General features: G+C 38.5%; 1 protein-coding gene and 1 long non-coding RNA gene across 3 annotated transcripts in view; one reads left to right on the top strand and one right to left on the bottom strand.

Moving 5' to 3' along the window:
• The window catches only part of galnt18b (UDP-N-acetyl-alpha-D-galactosamine:polypeptide N-acetylgalactosaminyltransferase 18b), a 42,720-nt gene extending 27,584 nt beyond the window's left edge, over window positions 1-15,136 (bottom strand). For both annotated transcript variants that reach the window (XM_077623582.1, XM_077623591.1), the window contains exon 1: window positions 14,693-15,136. In XM_077623582.1, the coding sequence (XP_077479708.1) occupies window positions 14,693-15,122 (430 nt within the window). In that variant the 5' untranslated portion in view covers window positions 15,123-15,136. The remainder of the gene's footprint in view (window positions 1-14,692) is intronic.
• A 1,172-nt stretch (window positions 15,137-16,308) lies between these two features.
• On the top strand, window positions 16,309-19,417 carry LOC144091342 (uncharacterized). The gene is made up of 2 exons (XR_013305663.1): window positions 16,309-16,443; window positions 18,778-19,417. It is a non-coding gene; the product is annotated as an uncharacterized LOC144091342 (long non-coding RNA).
• The last annotated feature ends 2,472 nt before the right edge of the window (window positions 19,418-21,889 follow it).

The raw sequence follows: 21,889 nt of genomic DNA, 5'->3' as shown, positions 1-21,889 counted from the left end.
ATTTACCACAAGTGAATACAATTTAGGATTTTAATGCTGACAAATTTTTGGCACGGATTAACAGGCTAAGATTAACAATAATTTCACAATTTGAATATCCACCAGCTACAGTTTTGTATGACCTGATTCCTTGCTTCCCTTTTGGAAAGGCAGTTTGTGTTTGCTCCAATTTACTTGTCATTTAAGAGCTGATGAAGGCAAAATAATGTGCCGTGTTTGGCTCTCACTTCTTTCTTCCAGGGTATCCTTATTATTAGTTTGCCCTTGATTTTGTTGAGGAGACTTTTAATGAGTCCTTTGAGGGTTTTGTCCATTTTATCAAATAACATTGTTTGAATCCATGCTATCAAATAGCAGGATCTTTTTTTGTCCTGTTCAACAAAACAAAAACCTGAGGACGTTAAACGTGAGTTATTGTGATATTTAAGTGTCTGCACATCATTTGCGATAAGAGCCGTTTTTTTCCTGAATGGCAAGCTGGTTGAAACCGGTTGACTTTTTTCTTTGAATTGTTTTCCGCCTTTGATTGAAGGTGTGCGGATCAATACGTGCAATTGTGCAGTGATTGGCTGGAGAGGAAATGTTGGCGGAGGTGTTGAAGTTAAATGCTAGTTGTTTGAAGAATGAACATATTGGCTCAATGTAATTGACTAAAATAAATGCAGTGGGCGAAGAAAAATGGGTCAAATACGACGTCTGGGGAAAATAAGCTATGTTCCCTTGTAAAGCAGGTTAGTTTTACCGTACAGTTTATGTACCAGCCATTGTAAACTCAGTACATCTCATCTCATTTTCTGAACCGCTTTATCCTCATTAGGGTCGCGGGGGGTGCTGGAGCCAATCCTAGCAGAGGCGGGGGACACCCTGAATTGTTGGCCAGCCGATCGAAAGGCACAAGGAAACGGAAAACCATGAACACTCACACCCATACCTAAGGGGCAATTTAGAGTGTCCAATCGGCCTACCATGCATGTCTTTGGAAAGTGGGAGGAAACCGGAGTACCCGAAGGAAACCCACACAGGAGAACATGCAAACTCCACATAGGTGGAAGTGACCTAGAGCTGTGAGGCCGACGCGCTAACCGCTCGCTCCACTGTGCCGCCTGTAAACTCAATACATATACGTTAATTGCAAACTAGTTAGTCACAATAGCATCCCTTCCCAGCTGCAAGATTACCGTATTTTCACGACTATAAGGCGCACCGCATTATAAGGCGCACCCTCAATGAATGACACATTTTAAATTTTTTTCCATATATTAAGCACACTGGATTATAAGTACATATGTCTTTTTTGAAGAAAATGTAAGACTTTTAAGTGCGCCTTATAGTCGTGAAAATACGGTAATATTGGCTTTCACTCATTAGCTTCCATCGTCGGCCCGAAACATTCATTTTACTGAGAGCGCTTACAGTGAATATTAACACATAACCTTCCCTAGCCAACTTTCCTGCCCCCATTTCTATGTCTGTCAGTGTCAATACCCCCGTTGAGTTAATATATTTGGACTGACTGTGTGCTGTCATACCCTACCCTTTACTGTCCTCCCCTTTGATGTCTGTCCCAAGCATTGACACAAAATGACTTAAAATGTAATGCATGTCTTTTGCTTTCATTCATAGCAAATAAGTTAAGGCTGAGTGTTTCGGGTCCGTGCCTTTTCGTGTGTACTCCTCGACATCCTTTTAAGTGTCGCCTTCTCTTTCCAAAAACATCTTCTCTCTTTCTAATGGTGAAACAATACAATGTATAATTAGCGACAAAGCCTCAGCTGTGTTGCAAAATTGGGAAGCGCACAGCGCTTATCGCCGCAGAGCAGACGATAGCGCACGCCTGTCGACTTTTAGTCTCCGTCTCTTTGAAAAAGCGGCCAGTCGGACTGAAAAGCGTTTCTGGCGAGTTGTTGCCCTCACTAGAACACTTCCAAAATGTTGCCTCACAGTTGGACACGCCATGTTTTGTCAGAAAAGTGGCAATGCTTGTAGAGAGCAGGGTTAGAAAAACAGCACACGAATTGCCACGGGGTAGTATTGTTATTTTATTATGTTCAAGAGAAAATTCCGGCTATGACTTTTAGCAGCGCAAAGTAGCGCTGTGATGTGATCACTCCAGCATAACGCAAAGGAGTCACAAGCGATAATAGTTTTTACTACTTGGTTTGCTGCCTAATCGGCGTGAAGTACCTCCTAATGCCAAGGCTGGATAAATAGTTTGGAAAAAATAGGGATATAAGGAAATAAACTGCTTTAAAAAAATAAAAAACAGTCACATGGAGGTGTAAAAAATGCAACCCAAGCATTGAGCAGGTTGTTTGTTTCTCTCCAATCAACTAGCAGAGACGTCCCCGAGCAAATACCGGCCCAGTTCTTCGGGGAGATTTTGTAATGACTTCGCTCCAGCACTGTATCACCTTGTTGAAATGGATGGAATCTATTTTTATGCTAAGCATTTGCATTCTGGAGGAATTTGTGAATATTTGATGGCTCCGGCTGTCTCAACAGGAGGAGCCACAGACAGCTGGAAGATGCTGGCAAAGTGCTTCAGGCATCAAAAGCTCTTTCCTGTGCCACCTAAATCTGTTGTGTGCTGGTAATACCTCTCATTTCAACCAGTCGGGGACTGAGGAGCAGGACAAATATTTCACTTCATGTCAGTCTAGCACGTTTTGGAATGAAAACAAAAAAATGCCTATTCATTAGAGTAGTTTATGTTCATCATTAGCAGTTTTCCCACAGTGAGCATTGAAAAATGTGTCCCATTTTCCTCCTTGCTTAAAGAATTTGAGCCTAATTTACTGCAAATGGCTATTTAGGAGGAATTCTCCAGCAGGTGGTTCCCATGGCAACTGGACGCACACATTCTTCCAACAAAAAGTAGTGAGCTAAACTGCTAAAAATACAGGAAGCAAAAATGAATGAGTGATCTACACATGATGTAGCACACACACCAGAGAGAAAAAAAGAGATTCAACTCTGCTCAGTGGTCGGACGAGTTGTTACTCTAGCTTGCGTCATCTGGAATACAGAAAGGTCCACCAGGTGACACCTACAAAGTAATAAAGGAAAGGGCTAGATAACAGGTTGACACTAAACTTTTCATATTGAAGGATTTCTCCAGGCTTCCTTGCCATGTTGTGACATCTTTACATTTTATTGTAAATAAGATTCCAAGGCTGTGTAAAATCAATACAACAGTTTCCCACATTCAACGACATTCAACTTTCAAAGGTAAATTATTTTATTCTTATTTTGTCCATTAGTATACCTAGTATGAAGCGAAATTTCAGGTCACAACCTCTTGAAGCTTGCAGAGCAGTGATCAGAAAAAAAAGGGAGGCCACTTTGAAGTACTTTGAATATAAAGCACGTTTTCACATCCCATTTCACTTGATTCTCAAGGCTGCTCCCTTTCCAAATGGATTGAAGGCCTATTGCAGTCAATGGCAGCCAATAAGGTAATGTTGGCATTGAAAATGATTTTTCTTGCCAAGGAAAAAGAAGACAACCACTTAAAGGAAACATACCAGAACAGCTCGTGCACAACATTTAATGACAATGCAGAGTTTTAAAAATACCATTTTGGCATAAGTGTGTGTAAGAGCAAGGCTGAAAGCAGAAAGCAAGATCAGTGAGAGGAATTTAAAGCAAACTTTACATTTGCATGTCTCTACCTACATCTCGGCTTCCCTGCAGAAAAGGACCTTTTATGGCCGACGGTGATTTGGGAAATAAAAAGTAGGCCTGGAGGGCTGTAAGCGTTAGCGTGGGCGAGGACAGATCACACACTATTGAACTCTACATGAACTTTTAATCACTTTTTTTGCGCGAGTAATATTATCCTTTCAGATGGTGCAAAAAAAAATCTATGGCATGTTATTTTACTCATTGACTCATAGACGATTGATCCATTTGTAGTGGGAGGTCTGGTATTACAGGTCAATTGTCTTCAACAATAAGTGCCACTCTCACAAGTTTTTACACACTAAGTACTAAATGATGGAATCTTGTCAAAGATAAATGACTTCATTCATCCATAACTATTGACATTTTTGTAAGGTTTGCCTCTGCATAGTTGAAACTCAAAACTTAGTGGACAGAGGAGGAAGTAAGTCCCGGGGAACATGATTCCAGGGAGGTTTTCTCAACCAAGTTCAAACCGAGGCCAGAATCTCCATAACATGACGCAAGGGATTAAGGGCGAGATAGCATCTTGGGTTAAGCTGAATGGCAAATAGCTTACATTTACGCCTCTCGACTCTTCAAGCAAGCATACCCAATGAAAAACTAATCATTTATCATCTGAAAATATTAATTACGTTATTCTTTTTTAAAATGTTTTGATGCAAACAACGGAATATGATCAAAACAACGGAATAGGCTATTTATTGGCTGCTCCGCTTCTATCTATGTGCTCAATCCACTCAGCTCACCGCTTGATCGGAGGGCAAAAAAAGAGGCTTATGCTGGAGAAATTTCCCACACAACACGTATTAACCATGAACAAAATATTGAATTTCTAGGAAAAAAACAACTAAACAGCAATGAAAGTAAAAGGGATGAAAAGCCGACCTTCCGCTACATCACTTCCAGTCACTGACTCCGTGCCGCAAAAAAGCTTTTGAAGGAAGCGTAAAGATCGAACTGATCATTTTCCCAGCATCCATATCAATGTTTACTTGCGGACTTGCAAGGCCGTGGCTCATCACTGCTTGGCTGCACTTTCGCTTTTATCGCGTTCACTGATGAATTCATAACGAGGCAAGGGTGGAAGCGTGCACTTGGGTAGAAAATCTCAATTATAAGTAGCTTTGATGTATATTGTTTCTCGGGACACAGTAAATCATTTCTGCCCTGTCTGGCCTCACCTTCTAATCCAGCCCCCACCAGCCCACCTCGGCGATAACTCCACATCTGGAAGTGCTGAGTCATTAAAAGTGAAGGATGCACGTATAAAAATGACTCAAGTTAAAGCCCACTGACTTGACTGGAGGTATATATGATGAGAGGAGAAGGTGCAATTTGACTTTTAATGCCTTAAATATTGTGGGTTAAAAAGAATCAAAGCAGTTGCTAAGCAGGTTACCTCATTAGATCAATTATGCTTAAGGAATTAACTTAACGGTCTGACAGCTTCATACATCGACTGCCTACTATTGATTCATCAGGCCTGCCCAGCTTGTGTAGAAAACCCAAGAAGGCTGCAAGAGTCTTTCTTTTAAATAGAAGTAAAAGTCAAAATCACATCAAATGTGAACATGTTCCTGACATAATGGCATTCTACGCTTCCTTCGCAATAAATCCAAGCTGCAGAACTCATTAGAAGTAGAATTCAAAATGATAAAAGAGAACATCATCGTCAGTCCTGTTTTTCCTGTCAATTAATCTGCTATCCGCAACCACTCACATTTTGTTTTTAATAAAATTCAAAGCATCTTTTTTTTTTATTTCCGAGACACGTGGATTTGGAATAAAATACTAAAGCTATGCGCCAGGGATGAAAGAAAAAGGTGGTTCGATTTAACTGGCAACGCAAAGTTAATGAGCCTCTGTGTATGAGCTTGTTTGTGTTTAGTGGTCTGCTTTCTTTCACTCTGTTAGTTCATTGTATTTGTCAATGTCACATAGAGTTTCTTGTCATATTTTCACTTCTACTTTGTGTCTTTAACCCTTTCGTCCACTAATGTTTTTTTTTAAACGATTGAATTACATTTTCAATAGGACAGGGGTCTAAAACGTACGAATCAGACGTCAATTTTGGTCATTAGGACAATATTTTACAGTGAAATTTGACATCCAATCGTAGTACTAGTGTTGCTCACAATGGCAAACCAAAAAAAAATGAATTAATTAATATAAGCATTCATTTTGGTGGAAAAAAAATCTGTTCTTTGGATAGTAATAAAAAAAATAGAGAAAGAGTCATGAGTAATACAAAATAAATATTTCTAAATAAAATAAAAATAATCAAAAATTGTAACAATTTTTTTAAAAGAAGAGTGAAGGAAGACAAGACACAATTTAAAGAAATATATTTTGCTCTGGAGCGGCCCGGCAGCTGAGTGGTTAGCGAGTCGGCCTCACAGTGGGGGTCCTGGGTTCAAATCCAGGACGGTCCACCTGTGTGGAGTTTGCATGTTCTCCCCGGGCCTGCGTAGGTTTTCTCAGCGTACTCCGGGTTTGTTATCCGTTTACAGCTTCATCCTAAAATTAACCTTTGCGTGTGTACTTTTTCAAGGTCTGTTAGTATGTATGCAACAAATGACATCAGACGTTCAGGTTTCATCTTAAAGACACGTCACGAGTGCTGCGAGCCGTGAGGAAATGACAGCGTACACTTGTTCATGCAGAAGATGAAAAGATTAATCATAATTGCACGGGGGTGTTGGAGACGTACCCCACTTACACACTACGATATTAATAATGAAAACATGGGCAGACGAGGAACGTGGAGTGAAATCTCTGTTGACAAATATTGGAACACTTAGACTAGAGTGGGGGATTAGCCAACATCATTTTTAAAAATTGAGTCGGACGTGCCTTGTCACATCTGACAAACATTCCCTTAAATTAATTAAATGGCTGCCTTACACGCCTAACAAACACACATGAAAACATTCACTTTTAAACGGACTCTTATATAAAGATTAGGGAAAGAAAAAGACTTAGTGCTTCGTATTTCACTCACAAAATGCTATGTGAAATGTTTTTTATGTTGGTGTCATCACATAAATTGGCATTTTTATTAGGAATTTTACACTTTTTTTCAAGACATTGTACATAGGTCGTCTTTAATAGTGATACTACCTTTAGATAATAAACATTGAGGTGAGAGATTATATACGTGAATACATTTTAGGAAGGTATTTTATTCATCGATTCTATAACTGATTTAATTTACAATGGCATTTTCAAACTTATCTCTGGTGTGGCTTTAAATTGTATTTGTTCTTGAGTTTGACTCATGGCAAAAACTAAGTGAATGTGAGCAAAACTGCATATTACTGTGTAAAAAAAGGAGGAAAGCAATTCCAGAATATGTGCACTGGGGAACTTTTATCTATTTAGTAGAATTTGCCAAGGGACAACTTCTGAATTACTACTTTATGCCTGATTTGCACACCGTCGTAATTTTCTCCTCTGGATTCAATGTATTTAATTGTTTTCATTAGCAAACATCCTCTGGTGCACTCATATTCCTGTAGTCTCAATTTAACTGAATTTCAAGCCCGCTTTGCACTCATCACCCCAGCCAGTCTCCATCACAGTGTCTGCATTACTGCCTACAGGCAGCTATACTGGCAGATGATTCAGACTTTTAATAAATGGAGAGCGCAATCTTTGTCACAAGTAAAGTTAAATGAATCTCAAACTCGGAGAAGGCTGGGGGAAAATCTGGAGGTGGCAAGTGACACATCCAATCAATCTCAGCAATATAAGTTCTCTCAAATAAAGACAATAACACAAGTACAACGTTATTAACAAGTCAAACAATCACACGGAAATTTTATCGACAATAAAGCATATTTATCACCATGCCCCAATGGATTCTTTATGGTTATGGATGAATCCACAACCATATATGATACCTTTTTTATCTTCCTGTCACCATTGCAGCAGCATCTATGCATTCCGACATCACTTAACGTCCCTCTATCACGAGTTTTTACACACTGATTAAATGATCGAATCTTGTCAAAGAGTATATACTGTATATATACTATATAATGAATTGGCAAGACTCATACAGCTACAACTACAGCTAGTAATTCCTAACAATCCATACCTATTGGAATTGTGCAATAAAAACACTTTTTGTAACAGTTTGTCTCTGCATAGTTGAAACCGATGATGTAATCAAAAGCAGAAAATGTTTGATTAAAACAACAAAATAAGCTACTTACCAGCGAGTCCAATTCTGTGTTCTATCCACTCAGCTTTATATATATATATATATATATATATATATATATATATATATATATATATATATATATATATGTATATGTATATGTATATATGTATGTATATATGTATATTAATATGTATATATATATATAGTTTTATTTTTATTTTGTAATAATAGTATTTTTCTTTGTGGAAGAACTGTTTCATGTGTACCTATATGTGTGTACCACAGCTCAAATTTTCAATAACGTACCTCCTAGTCTATAGTTATTCTTTAAACATCGAATTAGTCGATGGTGAATCATCGTTGTCATTTCCGGGTGTGGGTCAAGTGGTACACATTATTTATATGCCCACACCTACCTTGAAAGCTGTGACTAAGTAAAATAACCCCATGGCGTTGATTTACGACTGCAAAGAGGTTGTTAAATATCTTTTTTATAGCACCAAATTTGCCTTTTGGCTTCCTCGCTAGAACTGTGCACTTGAAAGGGATGTACTGCATGAATGAAAGTTATTCTTTACCAAGTAGCAAACCAAGCTCACACAAAGAGCAATACACACCCAATCAGAATCACAGAATCAGAAAATGCTCCGATTTCGCTCCTTCATTCTTCCGCTTTACCCATTGTTATTTTCTAAAACGGCATCAGATAAATGCCCAAATATAAGAGCCCTCCAAGCATGAGCCGAAACGGTGATTAACCGAGCTCCTTCGCTGATGCGATGGGCGGATTTGCTGGAAGCCATCTTTGGAAGCGTCACAATCATTTGGGGATAAATCATCGGTGTGGTAATAACACGCTCCCGCGAGGATCCTGGCCGTTTGTTCAGGCAACACAATGCAAGACAGAAATCCTCAGTGCTTAACGCAAGCTTTCAAACAAACAGCTTTTCAATCAACTTCCCTCAGGGTTTTTACTGAACAAAATTATATTTACAGTCAGGTGCTACACTGATGGTGATTCCTTAGTCTTAGTCAGGCCCTTTCTGTTCATTGGGTAGAACTTAAGAGTGAGCGGACCTTCCCCCTGGTCCGTTGTGATCAGTGAACTCTGACCTGACAAATGTGCTTCTGGATGAATGGACATAAATTCCCAGACACACTACAACATCTTGTTGAAAACACTGTTCGCTCCCATTCAATTAATTCTTGCACTTTCCCTTGCAACAGGCGCAATAGAGCATTCTCGTCGTCAAAAAAGGTTGGGCGTATGTAATAGATTTTTGGAGCTGGAATGAAAATGTACACTCATTTCGCTCATGTAATATGAGCTCTACAGTGTAGTGAAGGTAAGGAAATGCCTTTCCTGCTTGTTTTTCCCAAACCAATTAGTTACTCGACAGGGGACGTCACTTGCCTCAAGTCCACTGCATCATCTGATCAGCTGTGATGCAACTGCGCCGACAGTGGAAAAATGAATTCAAGACACGCTCCACTGGAGCATATGTGTAATGGCAGTATTTGTAAATCATCCAGGGCATTGCATTTGGGTTATGTATGGCAGAAAGTCTCAAAACTAACATTCCAATGCAAATACAGAGAGGGGCAAGATATCCGTTAAAAGCTGAGTGAATTGCGAGATTGGTTTATAAATGCATTAAACAAATGTGAGCTAGTCACTGAAACCAGAATCTTCCTGCAGTGCCAAAATGAAATACGATGCCTTTGGAGGCAATGTGTTATTGCAAAAAAACTGGGGCATATTTCGTGAATTTACGGATGTAGTCTCACCACAGAAACTTTCACGCCAAGGTTTGCCCCTCCAGTTGTTTCATATTGCATTTGGACACAGGTACTCTAAAATAAATAAAGTCTCCTATTACTCAGGCTAACTAAATATTCTAAGTGGGGATAACGCTGAAGCAACTTGTTTTTTGGAGTATTCCCAGCACATTTGATCAAGTTAATATTGCTTAGAATGGCTTTCAAAAGCAAACTAATATTGCACAAATCTCAAAATATCTGTTTTATGGTGGATGGCTCTCAAATGTTCATCTTTCATTCATTCATTTTTGATACTGCCCATCCTCGAAAGGGTTGCTGGAGCCTAACCCAGACCTAGACTGGTCGCCAGTCAGTCGTAGGGCACACAGAGGGACAAACGACTATCCGCACTCCCAATCACACTGCCACCAGCGGGAATCGAGCCCGTGCTTGCCCGCACCAAAGTCAGACAAGTGAACCTATACACCACGAGGCGGCTGCTCTCAAATGTAAACACATTAAAATAAAAAAAAATCCGAGAAAGTACAAAAACTATTACAAATTCCCTTCACTATACGCATCCATTTTCCCTGCCACTACATATATTTCGAATCACAGCCTGAAGAAGCCAGCCGGCCGCCTTGCTGAGATCAAGTCATGCTAGTCATCTAAACGACAGACCAAAACAAACCATTCTTGCTTGTGGTCAATTTAAATTATATTCTTCCACAAGCCGAACATACAGCTTGCTGCCAGGGCATGCCCTTGACTAAACTATTGCAATCCCTCCACATGATCGCCAACTAACACCTTCTAACTCTTTCCCCGAAATGAAGCCAAAAGGGCACAAAGCACACAGTGTTCCCTGGACTGTGCGCGAAGCAGCTAAATTTTTCCAGGAGGTGGTTGCAGTACAGTAGAAGGCGACGAGCGAACGGAGTGGCACAGCCCTCGTGGTGGGCGTGTGTGAACCTGCACTGTCTAACTAGCCAATAAATCCCCACAGGCTGACTACAATGTGATAAAAGATGGTGTTCCAACAGTTTATGTGCTGTTGCTATGAAGCTTTGTCGTGGCAACGGGATGCTTTGCAATGTCACATTGTGCTCGTCTTCCCACACCGTGCATCTGACGCCGCAAACCTTTCTCTTTGTAGAAGTCGCAACTACCACAAAATGCCAAAGTCAGAGTACAGTGGGGCAAATAAGTATTTAGTCAAACACCAATTGTGCAACTTCTCCTACTTGAAAAGATTAGAGAGGCCTGTAATTGTCAATATGGGCAAACCTCAACCATGAGAGACCAAATGTGGAAGAAAACAAAACAGAAATTCACATTATTTGATTTTTAAAGAATGTATTTCCAAATTAGAGTGGAAAATAAGTATTTGGTCACATACAAACAAAAAAGATTTGTGGCTGTCAAAGAGGTCTAACTTCTTCTTACGAGGTCTAAGGAGGTCTCCACTTGTTACCTGTATTACTAGTCTCAGTTTTAACTATATCGGTATAAAAGACACCAGTCCACAACCTCAGTCTCCCACACTCCAAACTCCACTTTGGCCAAGACCAGGAAGTGGCTTCGTAAAAAGCATTTCAAGGTCCTGGAGTGGCCTAGCCAGTCTCCAGATCTCAACCCCATAGAAAATCTGTGGAGGGAGTTGAAAGTCCGTGTTGCCCAACGACAGCCCCAAAACATCACTGCTCTAAAGGAGATCTGCATGGAGGAATGGGCCAAAATACTAACAGTGAAAAGCTTTGAAGAGTTACAGAAAACGTTTGGCCTCCGTTATTGCCAACAAAGGGTACGTAAGAAAGTATTGAGATGAACTTTTGGTATTGCTTATTTATTTATTGCTTATTACTTGTTTTCCACTATGGTCTCTCTAATCTTTTCAAGTAAGATAACTTGCACAATTGTTGGTTGACTAAATACTTATTTGCCCCCCTATACATGGAACAGCACCATGATTTCTTTTGATACTTTTTCCTACAATGAAATAATGGCTGGAAAGGGCGTCTCGTAAGTGCGCTAATGACCATCTCTACTGTTCGTTGACTGTTGATGCCGCAGGCCGCTATATTGCTTATGGCTGCAAAACATGCTCTCTGAACAATTATATGGAAGATCCAGACAGTGGCGTGTCCTTAAAGTGACATGTAATAAAGCAATGACAGCATGGCAAATACCATGAGGACCCGTGAATCCTACCAGCCATGCTTCATGTCAACAAACACTGAAAGAAGCTAATATAGAGTGGGTATTAATGTAATCCATGTTGGGCCTTGAACTTTGCCTGGATTTTATGAAACACAACAGATCCATAGCAATCATCTACAACAGCTGTAATGAAGCTACTGCCAGCGAACGTGCTCACAGAAGCAAGAGAGTCAAAGTGTTTGATATGCAAAGAGCTCGGACCAAACTTATTAAAAGATGTCTGTCCTAATTTAAAATGGCATGAAATGAAAATGAAGCTACGGCGAGCTGACAAACACCTCAAGCAGCTTTTTGTCTGTTTTGCTAGAAAAAAAGGCAAAGCTGCTATAATAAATGTAAATGAGAGCAGTTGAAATTATTATTATTATTTTGTTAAATTCCCTTTTAACTGGCGTTTTTAGTGGTACGAAGGCAAGACGTGTTATACTCTTGGACCTAAAAATCCCAAATACCAAGTGGTAAATTGCCAAATTCAACATCTATTTAAAAGTTTGGCTGAAATTGTGATTGTTTTCCCTTCTGTCTACATATGAGTTAAACAATTTCAGTCGAATAAAACCACCTTTTGCTTAAATAAAACTTTAAATTTTAAGGGTGTATTCACACCAGGAAAGTCCATAAATTGCTTTCTTTAATCCGAACCAAAATACATTTTGTCCCAATTTTTTTGCATGGTTTCTGGACCAAACAGTTTAGGTAAAAATATGTCTTAACATTGCAAACACATGAGAAATCACAAGTCACTTTATTTTGAGCTAATCCCCTTTACTGTTCCAACCTAATGGCCTAATTCCCTGTTTTAAATCTTTTCCAATTTTTCCATTCCTCCGTATACCCACATTCATTCCCACGCATATGACAAAAATATTTTGATATGGCAAATGAATTCAAGGATTTCTATACTTACATCATATGGAGCACCTATATAACGCCTCACCTCACACAAGCCTTGTGGGCGGGAACGTGGCTAAAGTAGGAATGTTGAGCCATTTCAAATTGAGACCTGTCTTAAGACCCCCGCCGATATACGCCACCACATGATGAGGAGAATAGCTTTTTTTTTTTTTTAAACCTGTGCCAGTCTGAAATTAATGGCATGTATTCATGCTTAAAATACGCGGGTAAAAAGCGTGAGGGAGTAGAAAAACAATTTCAGGCCCCCCCTTTAACTATGGACCTTGTCTGAGATGTTATATGCTTCAAGGTCAGTTATTTATAAACAGCCAGTTTCATAAAAACTATCAATAAGGTGGCGCTTAATGGAGTTGTGACACATTAACGCACAGCCAAAGAAATAGTCTTATGGGTATCTTTTCCTGCCAGTGGTTTTAAGTTATGATGAATGTCGCGCTGCATTTTTTCTCCCTAAGAACAGGCAGCTGCTTTGAGCTTAGGTATTATGTAAATGAACCCAAAAGGTGCGAGCATTGAAAATCATCGGAGCATATTTAGAAAATGCAGCACGTAATCAGTAAAAAGTCAACAAAGAAAGTCAGTTATAAACAAGTTTCTGGATGCCAAGTGTTGTAGTACTTTGTTATTGTAACTGATCTGGATTTTAATTCACACATTATGAATAATTAGCATTTCAGCCTACGACACACACTCACCTCCGCCTCCATCCTCCTCCACAATACTAATAAGATTCAAGATACAGTGTGCCATGAAATATAAATTGAATTTAACCAGAAATAAATATTTTGGTGGAAGAAAAACACAACTGAACTCTTTGGCTGCCAGTAGCAGACTTCCTGTTTATGATCACGCCTTTCGCCATTAATTGAAGTAAATTGTTTAATAAATAAATAACACTGAAATGACATCATTTCGGTGTTCTTTAATAAAATAACACTGAAATGACATCATTTCAGTGTATGTGCATTGGCACTCTAATAGTAGTGTTTTTCTAGCTTTTCCAGGGAAGCAAACGACAGCCTGAATTAATTCATAAGCATAATTTGTGTTCCCACTGCCACATAGTTTGCCACATTGTATGTATATTTCAACACAAACAGAAACTTCCGTCAAAATGTCATCATTGTATTTGCCTTTTGGATCTTGCCAAAACATTAGGAGAACAAAAATTTGGATCAGATAAGACAACCAAAATTATTGCATTATTGCCTCAAATGAAAGTTTCTCGGATAAGACTTTATTCCGAAATGATTGAAGAGACAAAACTTTTTGGATAGAATACTCACATTGTGTCCAGAGGCTGTCATAATTGTATCTAGTTTCAGTGGAATGGCTAACAAAGGTGACATTTTGTTTATTCATCTTATGTTTATTTTGTCAATAAAAGCTAAACACAACGTCACGTCCTTTTTTGGAAAAATAGTTCCTAACGACATCTGCCAAATTGTCAAATATGGTGACACGGCTTAAAATTGCCTAATTCATATTCAGTAAATAAATGTTCTTATTTACATAGCACCAGTACTTTTCTAAGACAATATATTATATACAGTTTTTTTTAAACCGATTTTTATGAAATTGCAATTCAAAATATTGCCTCTTCGATTGGGCCAATGTAAACAGTGTAAAGTCTTATTACACATAAGTCTACGATTGTTTATGTATATATAAATTCCCTCATTTTCTGGACCGCTTATCCTCACAAGGATCGCGGGGGGTGATGGAGCCTCTCCCAACCTATTATGGGCACCAGGTGGGGGCCACCCTGAAGTCAATCCCATGTATACATACCCTTCATTTTTGTCTAAACACAGTTGAGGTGAAGAAAACTATTAAGGCGTGCACACACACGCAGTGCAGGAAAAAAAGCCTTCCCAACTTTCCAGGGCAGATGAAGGAAGCCGTGCACTAAAAAGAATGGAAGCCATTCATACTGTTATTTACCTTGAATGTGTTGATTGACCACATTCTCCAGGCGATCGAGTCTCTCCATGAGCCGCAGAGTATCTCCGGATCTTTTGTCCACCGCGTCCAACTTTCTCTCGGTGAAAGGCAAGGGCACTTTGATGTAAATATTAGCGATGTAATTAGTCACCCATCCCACGTAGAGTAGACACACGATGTTGGTCATGCCGCTCAGGATCACGCATGTGGACACCAAAGTTTTGGTTCTCCTGGTGCAAGCCATGCCCGCATCCCTCCATGCAGTTCCCCGATCCTTTCCGGCGGATAATAACACTACGATATCCGGGCAAAAGGGGAGACAAAATGTCAAATGAACTTCATCCCAAATGGTCAATTTTAGGTGCTTGCCTCTACAGGTGAACGCCACCTCTGCCGAGCCATCGCAAAGCACCGGCAGGTCCGAGAACATTTGCCAGAGAAAAGAGGCGTCAAGGCGGCCAGCATCCCGTTGCAGCCAATCGGGGGCGTCGAGAGGACGGACGAGATCCGAGAACCACGCCTCCTCCCCCCGCTGCGCACTTGCTCACTGGCCGCTACGTGTTTTCATCAAACGTCGCTCAAGGTAGAAGATGCACAATTCCACAGACTAGCAACAAATATTCAAATTTGTCAAGAAATGTAGGTTCCATTTCACAATTGCAAGACATTTTACGTCTCCCCTATAGATAAAAGTGTGGTTTAACCCTTTCATGGACATTGACCGCTTTTCCCATCATTATATAAATACGCACAATATATAATAATACTACATAGAAAGGTTTTGGTCCAAAATTATGGACATTTTAAATTGTGTTGTGAGCATGAATGGTTGTTCCCTAATGGTGCTCTTAGTAGACTGGGCTAGGCTCCGGCACCCCCGTGACCTTTAATGAAAATGAATAATCAAAAAAAAAAAAATTGTATATATATATATAAATTTTTGATTATTCATTTGGACCTTGTCTGAGATGAAAATGAATAATCAAAAAAGTATAAAAGTATGTATGTATGTATGTATATATATATATATATATATATATATATATATATATATATATATATATATATATATATATATATATATATATATATATATATATATATAATGTTCTCCCCCGGTCTGCGTGGGTTTTCTCCGGGTACTCTGGTTTTGATTGGACTCTCTAAATTGCACCCTGGAGTCAGCTGGGATAGGCTCCTGCACCCCCCACGACCCTAATGAGAATAAAGTGGTTCAGAAAATGAGATGAGATATAAACCAATAACATTATATATCGTACGGTAATTGATTTTATTCCCCAATTATGGCCTAGGTTATTGATTTCAGTGCATAATCCAATTCTGATTGAAACAATGCAAATATTGGAAGTTTTCTAAAGAAAATTTCTGTGGATAAAATCCTTAGTGTGAATAATAATAATGATCAAATTAATTAATTAAATATTGATTTTTTCATCACAGGGTTTAGTATTCAAAGAAATAAGGTGTTTAATTAGTTTTAGGGGGCGTTAGAGTGATGAAAATCCTACTAGAATGCTCAAAGGAGGCCAAAAAATTGCTTTGTTTTTATTGCTATTTGCACAGGTTTTGTCGTGATGTTGACACATTGAAATTATGGCGGCTCAACATGGAGGTCTGTGTCGGAGAGATGCTTTTTAACTCAATTTTACAACTCTCAAAGACCTCGAAATTGTGTGAATTCTGATGACGATCTTTCGGATGATGGTTGAAAGTTCAGACGAGCTCTTCAGGTAGGTTTTTTTTGGGATAACATTATAAGCGAGTTGCTCGACCACGTTTTGTACGTTCGCGTGTGTCACTTGTCTGTAAAACAGGCGTTCCGATTAAACGTTGTAGGATACGAAATCACAAAACAACTCATATCAACATGTCCAGTGTAAACATTTAACCTGAGAACTTCAATTTGAATGATTTTAATCGGAAATCAAGAAAAGTCTGCTTGGAAGTTTTCCAGCCCAATCATAGCCTAAAAATATAAATAAATAAAAACCAGCCCAAATTACTATTCCTGGTTCAAAATAAGATGTTTACTTTACAGAATTCAATTTATATTTTGATATACAATAACAAAATTCAACAGTGGGGGTCGCCTTGTAGTGGAATCATTGCTGTTTCGCCCAAAAGCATCATGGGAGATGGAGTTCTTAAGAAAGATTCAACATGTATTATTTTCCTATCCTCAAAAACGAGTATTTTAAAAGAATATTTATACCCATTATTAAACTTACAAAAATAATACAATAATATATGTTAATGGTAATCAATATTTAGAGAGCCAATTCAAAAGGATTTCTAAAGATTAGTAACATTTGTGTGTTTTATTTTTTATTTTTTATTTTTTACCTCCTCAGGCCCTCAAAATCAGGTGACCTGGGTGCACAAATATGTGAGCGAGACATCCCTGATGTTAATTCACATAAAATAAGCGATCATCACCTCCGTGCATGTTCACTAAGCGCTATTTACGACTCCTTGTGCAAGAGCAAATCGAACATTCACCTATGCGAACGGGATGAGAAAGGCATTTCTTCTCTTTGCGAGATGGATACGATGAAAGCCGTTATTCGATTTTCTCAGCCGTCTAATGACTTCCCGTAACCCAAGCGGTTGTGCTGGAAGTCAATAAATTGTAGAAAATTCAGCGCTCCTGCGGTACAAACGATGCTCTGGCGTGCCATTAAGATCAGGATGCTGACTTGGACGGAAGTCATTTACAACAATGGAGGTCTGACAGTACTGTAATAATGGAATGATTAACAGATCAGATGGATTACACAAAAATAATAGCCTCGTCTGGTTTCCGAGATAAGCGAGGAGAAAGCATCTCATTTCTAGAAAAAAAAACTGACAAGTTAGACAAATGCAGCTTTGCTGAGTTTTCTTTTCATAATTGCTGTTTTGTGATTCATTTTAAACCTCTGACAAGATGAGTAATTGGTGAGAAAACAAAGCATTCATTCCAGTACAGCTCTCATTTGGATGCCGACGCATTATAGAATCGGGAAATTCTTCTTGTACAGCAAACCGTATATCAAGAATAGTCACAGCATATGAATTTACATCGAGCCAACATAATGCATACGTATGCAGCATCAGCAGCCGCGTATGTGGCAACATTACATGAATAAATAAACACCAAATATACTAATATTCATGTGTGATATGAATTGAAGACAAAGCAGAAATAAGAAATGTTGTCGTGATGTTTGGTTTGGATAAAACTCTTCATTTGACATAAACTGATATGACCACGGTTCTCAATTAATGACAATTATTCAGAGTGAGATTGTGTGTTTGTATTTTAATGTGTAAATATATACAGACATTTAGTATGTATACATACTCATACTGTAAATATATTCATATATGCACACATACAGGCTAATACTTGTCATTCCATAACTTTTGCTCTTGTATTTTTACATACTTCACTTCCAGTTGGGATTAATAATGAAAAAACAATCTGTAGCTCACACACTAAAGTGTTTATTAATGACACCAAACGTGTTTTTATTTGAGGCTGCTTTAATTTTCATGAACTCATAGTGTTATCACTTGTCAGTCATTTTGCATCTGTGCCAATAAATTAACAAAACTGACCTAAGAATATTTATAATGATTTCAACATTTTGGACTTTATATTAGCATCTTCAATACGGTTTAGGGTTATACCAATCAATTATTTCCACACCGACTAATCCATTACAATTAGTCACTTGGGCTAATGATGATTTTTTTTTTACGTTGATTGGTTGGATGAATTCACAACAACATTTGAAAACGTATTTAATTCTCTTTATTAAAATTAATGTGAAGGTAAAAAAAAAAAACTGGGATGGTAGACGTCCTTTCATCTCTTTGCCGTCAGCATTCCCAGACGTTCAGCTGTCTTCATTTTTACACTTTGGCAATGGTTGAGTTATATTTTTGAGGGCGTCAGAAATGTATAGGCTATGAGAATGACCTGCAATATGTTCAGGACAATCTCAATATGTGAGAGTTGAAAGCCCTAAATATGACTTTTTTATAAATTGAAGACAAACCATACCCTTGTGTTGTTTCAGAAGGATGTCAACATAGGACGAAACAGTTCAACCAGCAATATTATTCCAATATGGAGCGACTGCAGCTACAGCATCAACGGTAGATGGAAACCCAGATGATGGAGGTGCAGGCACAGGAACAAAGGTTTTTTATTCTTACTTTTTTTAATCTCATGCACGACTGTTCGGCCGAACAAGCAATCAACGTGATGTTTCGTGAAGTATTTTCTCAAATGCCTCAACATCCTGCCCAAGAGTACCTGCGTACATTGACATTGACACCCCACTTAACAGATGATACCAAACATGAATGAATGGCAGACTACCACATCCATAATTTCCGTTAGGCAGACCTTGCAGAACAATCAATGCAATCTGAACAAAATATTTTAACCCTATCAGGGAATATTGTCAAAGTTCAGACTTACTAACTTGTTGGCGAAGAAGGTAGAAATCATTAAAAACCAAGAGTCAATCAATATCTTTCAACATCTCCATTGGAAATGTTAATGTGCTTATTAAACAGACAAAATGCAGGTTGCCCTCAGTCTTGTGACTATGTATAGGAGACAATTTTGGTGCAACAACATATACGCACTTGTACCTGTATTTGATTGGCTATCAAAGAAAATTGATGAGAATAAATAATTTGGTAACAGAATTTTGGATCATTTCAGACATGTCGACAGCCAGCCATGCATAGTGCATGACTGAGAAATGCATTAAACCCATCACCCATCTATGGTTTGGGACTTTTGAAATGTATTTGTTCATGTGTTCGCTTTATACAATCAGTTCTTTTTTTAATTACAGAATTGCGATTGTTGTTGAAAAGGCTGAGCCCTGCCATCCAAAGTTGACATTTCTTTTTACACTTAAGACCTTTAACCCTTAGGTTATGTTAGAACTTAATTTCATCCCGTATTTGGGAAATTTCTTGGTTGCAGTAGCAAGACAGACACAAGACACACAAGACATTGTAGACCTAGGTAAAAAAAACGGAGCCACACACAGGAAGTCCTCTATAAAGTACAATTACTTTGAGTGATTCATATTAAAATTGATTAAAATTGAAAACAATGAAAAATATTACACTAATTAGGTTTTAAAGACTGCTAGTATATTTTTCTTATATTCTTATCTGAGTAAATTTACAACATCATCCACGAAGAAGAAAGATTTTGTCTTAGTATGCTGTGAGGGGATCTGTAACTCTATGATCCCTTGAACGAAATGCTGGGAGTGGTTGTGTAGGAGGCGAGGGAATAACACTTCAGTGGCATGCTGCATCCTCCATCCAGGCGGAGTTCCTTCTCACATAAATTGTGTAGGATACAACAAGTGACTGCAACATTTTGACTCATTCAAATCATATCAGCATCAATCATAGGGAAGAAGGTATTAATAAAACTTTGATTGACTACGCCCACCACTCGCTCCCGGCTGGGCTGACCCTTTATATTTCAGTCTCCGTGTGTGGGTTGCCAGCAAAAGAAAAGAAATTCCCTTTGAGACAAAAGGATCGTTTCATTGGTGTTTGACAGCAAGAGCCGTTCAAAGAATTCAAATGGGGGGATTAAATCGTCCTCATTTTGGGATTAACAACAAAATCCTCTTATGGTGTTAATATTGTTTGAAAATAATAGAATTAAACGAGCCCTTTAAGATGAATGAACCAGTGGTCACTGTGTACAATTTAAAGATAATTGGAGAGCACCGCAGTCTTGCAAATCAAGGATTAGAATCTGTATTGACACTGCCCGATTAAACCTCCAATGTAATGCGTTAACATTTCTAAAAAATCCACACTGCCGCAGAATAAGGAGCATTTCTGACCTACAGCCAAATTTAGAACCACTTTTGGGTTTTTCAATTCATACCAATAACGTTAGTTACCAACAATATATTATTAACATTGCATGAGAATGAATCCCCTTCTAACCCAAAGGGTATTTTCATGTTTATTCAATATTTCTTTTTCTTACACCTTTTTATTTTTTATTTTTCAATGCTTAAACAAACATTATTTTGAATTTCGCCAAGTTTTCTTGCAAAGTTGCCTCAAATTACTTGCCAGAGTGAACTACTGTTGATCAGTAAAAACAGTAAAAAACTTTTTCTTGGAGAAAAAAATTAGTCGACCCTTTTTCTTTTTGCTTCGACATGCATAGATTTTCATAAGACAAAATCCTGTTCTCATCTTAAAGGAGGAGGTCAAACCATTAATATATACTCTATCTGAGGTTGTCTTTTTTTTTAATTCATCACCATCATTATTTAAATAGGAAAACTGATATTGAATATTCTCTCCTTTTTCCTGGGCATTGATTTCAACGTTTCTTCGTTAAAATTAGACACTCTAATAAGGTCAATAATAACCTTTATTTGATGTTGTGAACACCAGGACTCCAAGATTAGAACCAAATTGTGCTAAAGTGTGTTTATTTATAGCACCCTTCATCAGCATCTCTCCACAGAATTAACAGGATGAAAGCAAGAACCTATTTTTGTTCCTTCTAATCATAATCAATCACATGACAAAGTGAAGTGCTTGTAATATTGTACGTAATGAAACTGGCCAAATTCTCAAGGTGGTAAAAAGGACGTGCTTTTTCCCCCCTCTTTTTCGGTACTTAAAAATCTACTGCAATCCGATTCTTTGACGCTACACTAAATCTGCTCTCTTAAAGTTGCTGGCCACTTTATCCCTATTTTTACTGCCACTGATGGCAATGGACGTCCGATCCATTGTAAGTGGAACTCAATAGTTGGAGTGGAAACCAATGGCAGCTGAAGAAATTCAACCTTAGTCAAGCAGAAGCTGGCGATCACGCTATGGATCAACGCCTCAGTCTTGTGTTATGAAATATTGAATCCAAATGAAAAATGTAAACTCACTTGAGTTTTGAGAGGCTCGCATGTTGGAGGTGGAGCATTTGTCCAGCCCAGTAAAGCAATGACTGTTTGCCCAAGGTAGAAGATTAGAGACTGCACTCAAGCTGAACCTGCTCAAGGGAAGATAAAGGGAAGGAAAAGACAGGAAAAGACTAAGTGGATCCAGAAACAAGGACTCTGACATGACAGTGGGCCACTGTTTTCCGAGATTAGTTCTGTTCTAACAGCCACATGCCTC

This window comes from Stigmatopora argus, chromosome 2 (genome assembly GCF_051989625.1).
Source record: "Stigmatopora argus isolate UIUO_Sarg chromosome 2, RoL_Sarg_1.0, whole genome shotgun sequence".
In the NCBI taxonomy this organism is placed as follows: Eukaryota; Metazoa; Chordata; class Actinopteri; order Syngnathiformes; family Syngnathidae; genus Stigmatopora; species Stigmatopora argus.
The sequence above is the reverse complement of the archived record's forward strand: the minus strand, read 5'-3'. Positions and strand labels throughout refer to the sequence as shown.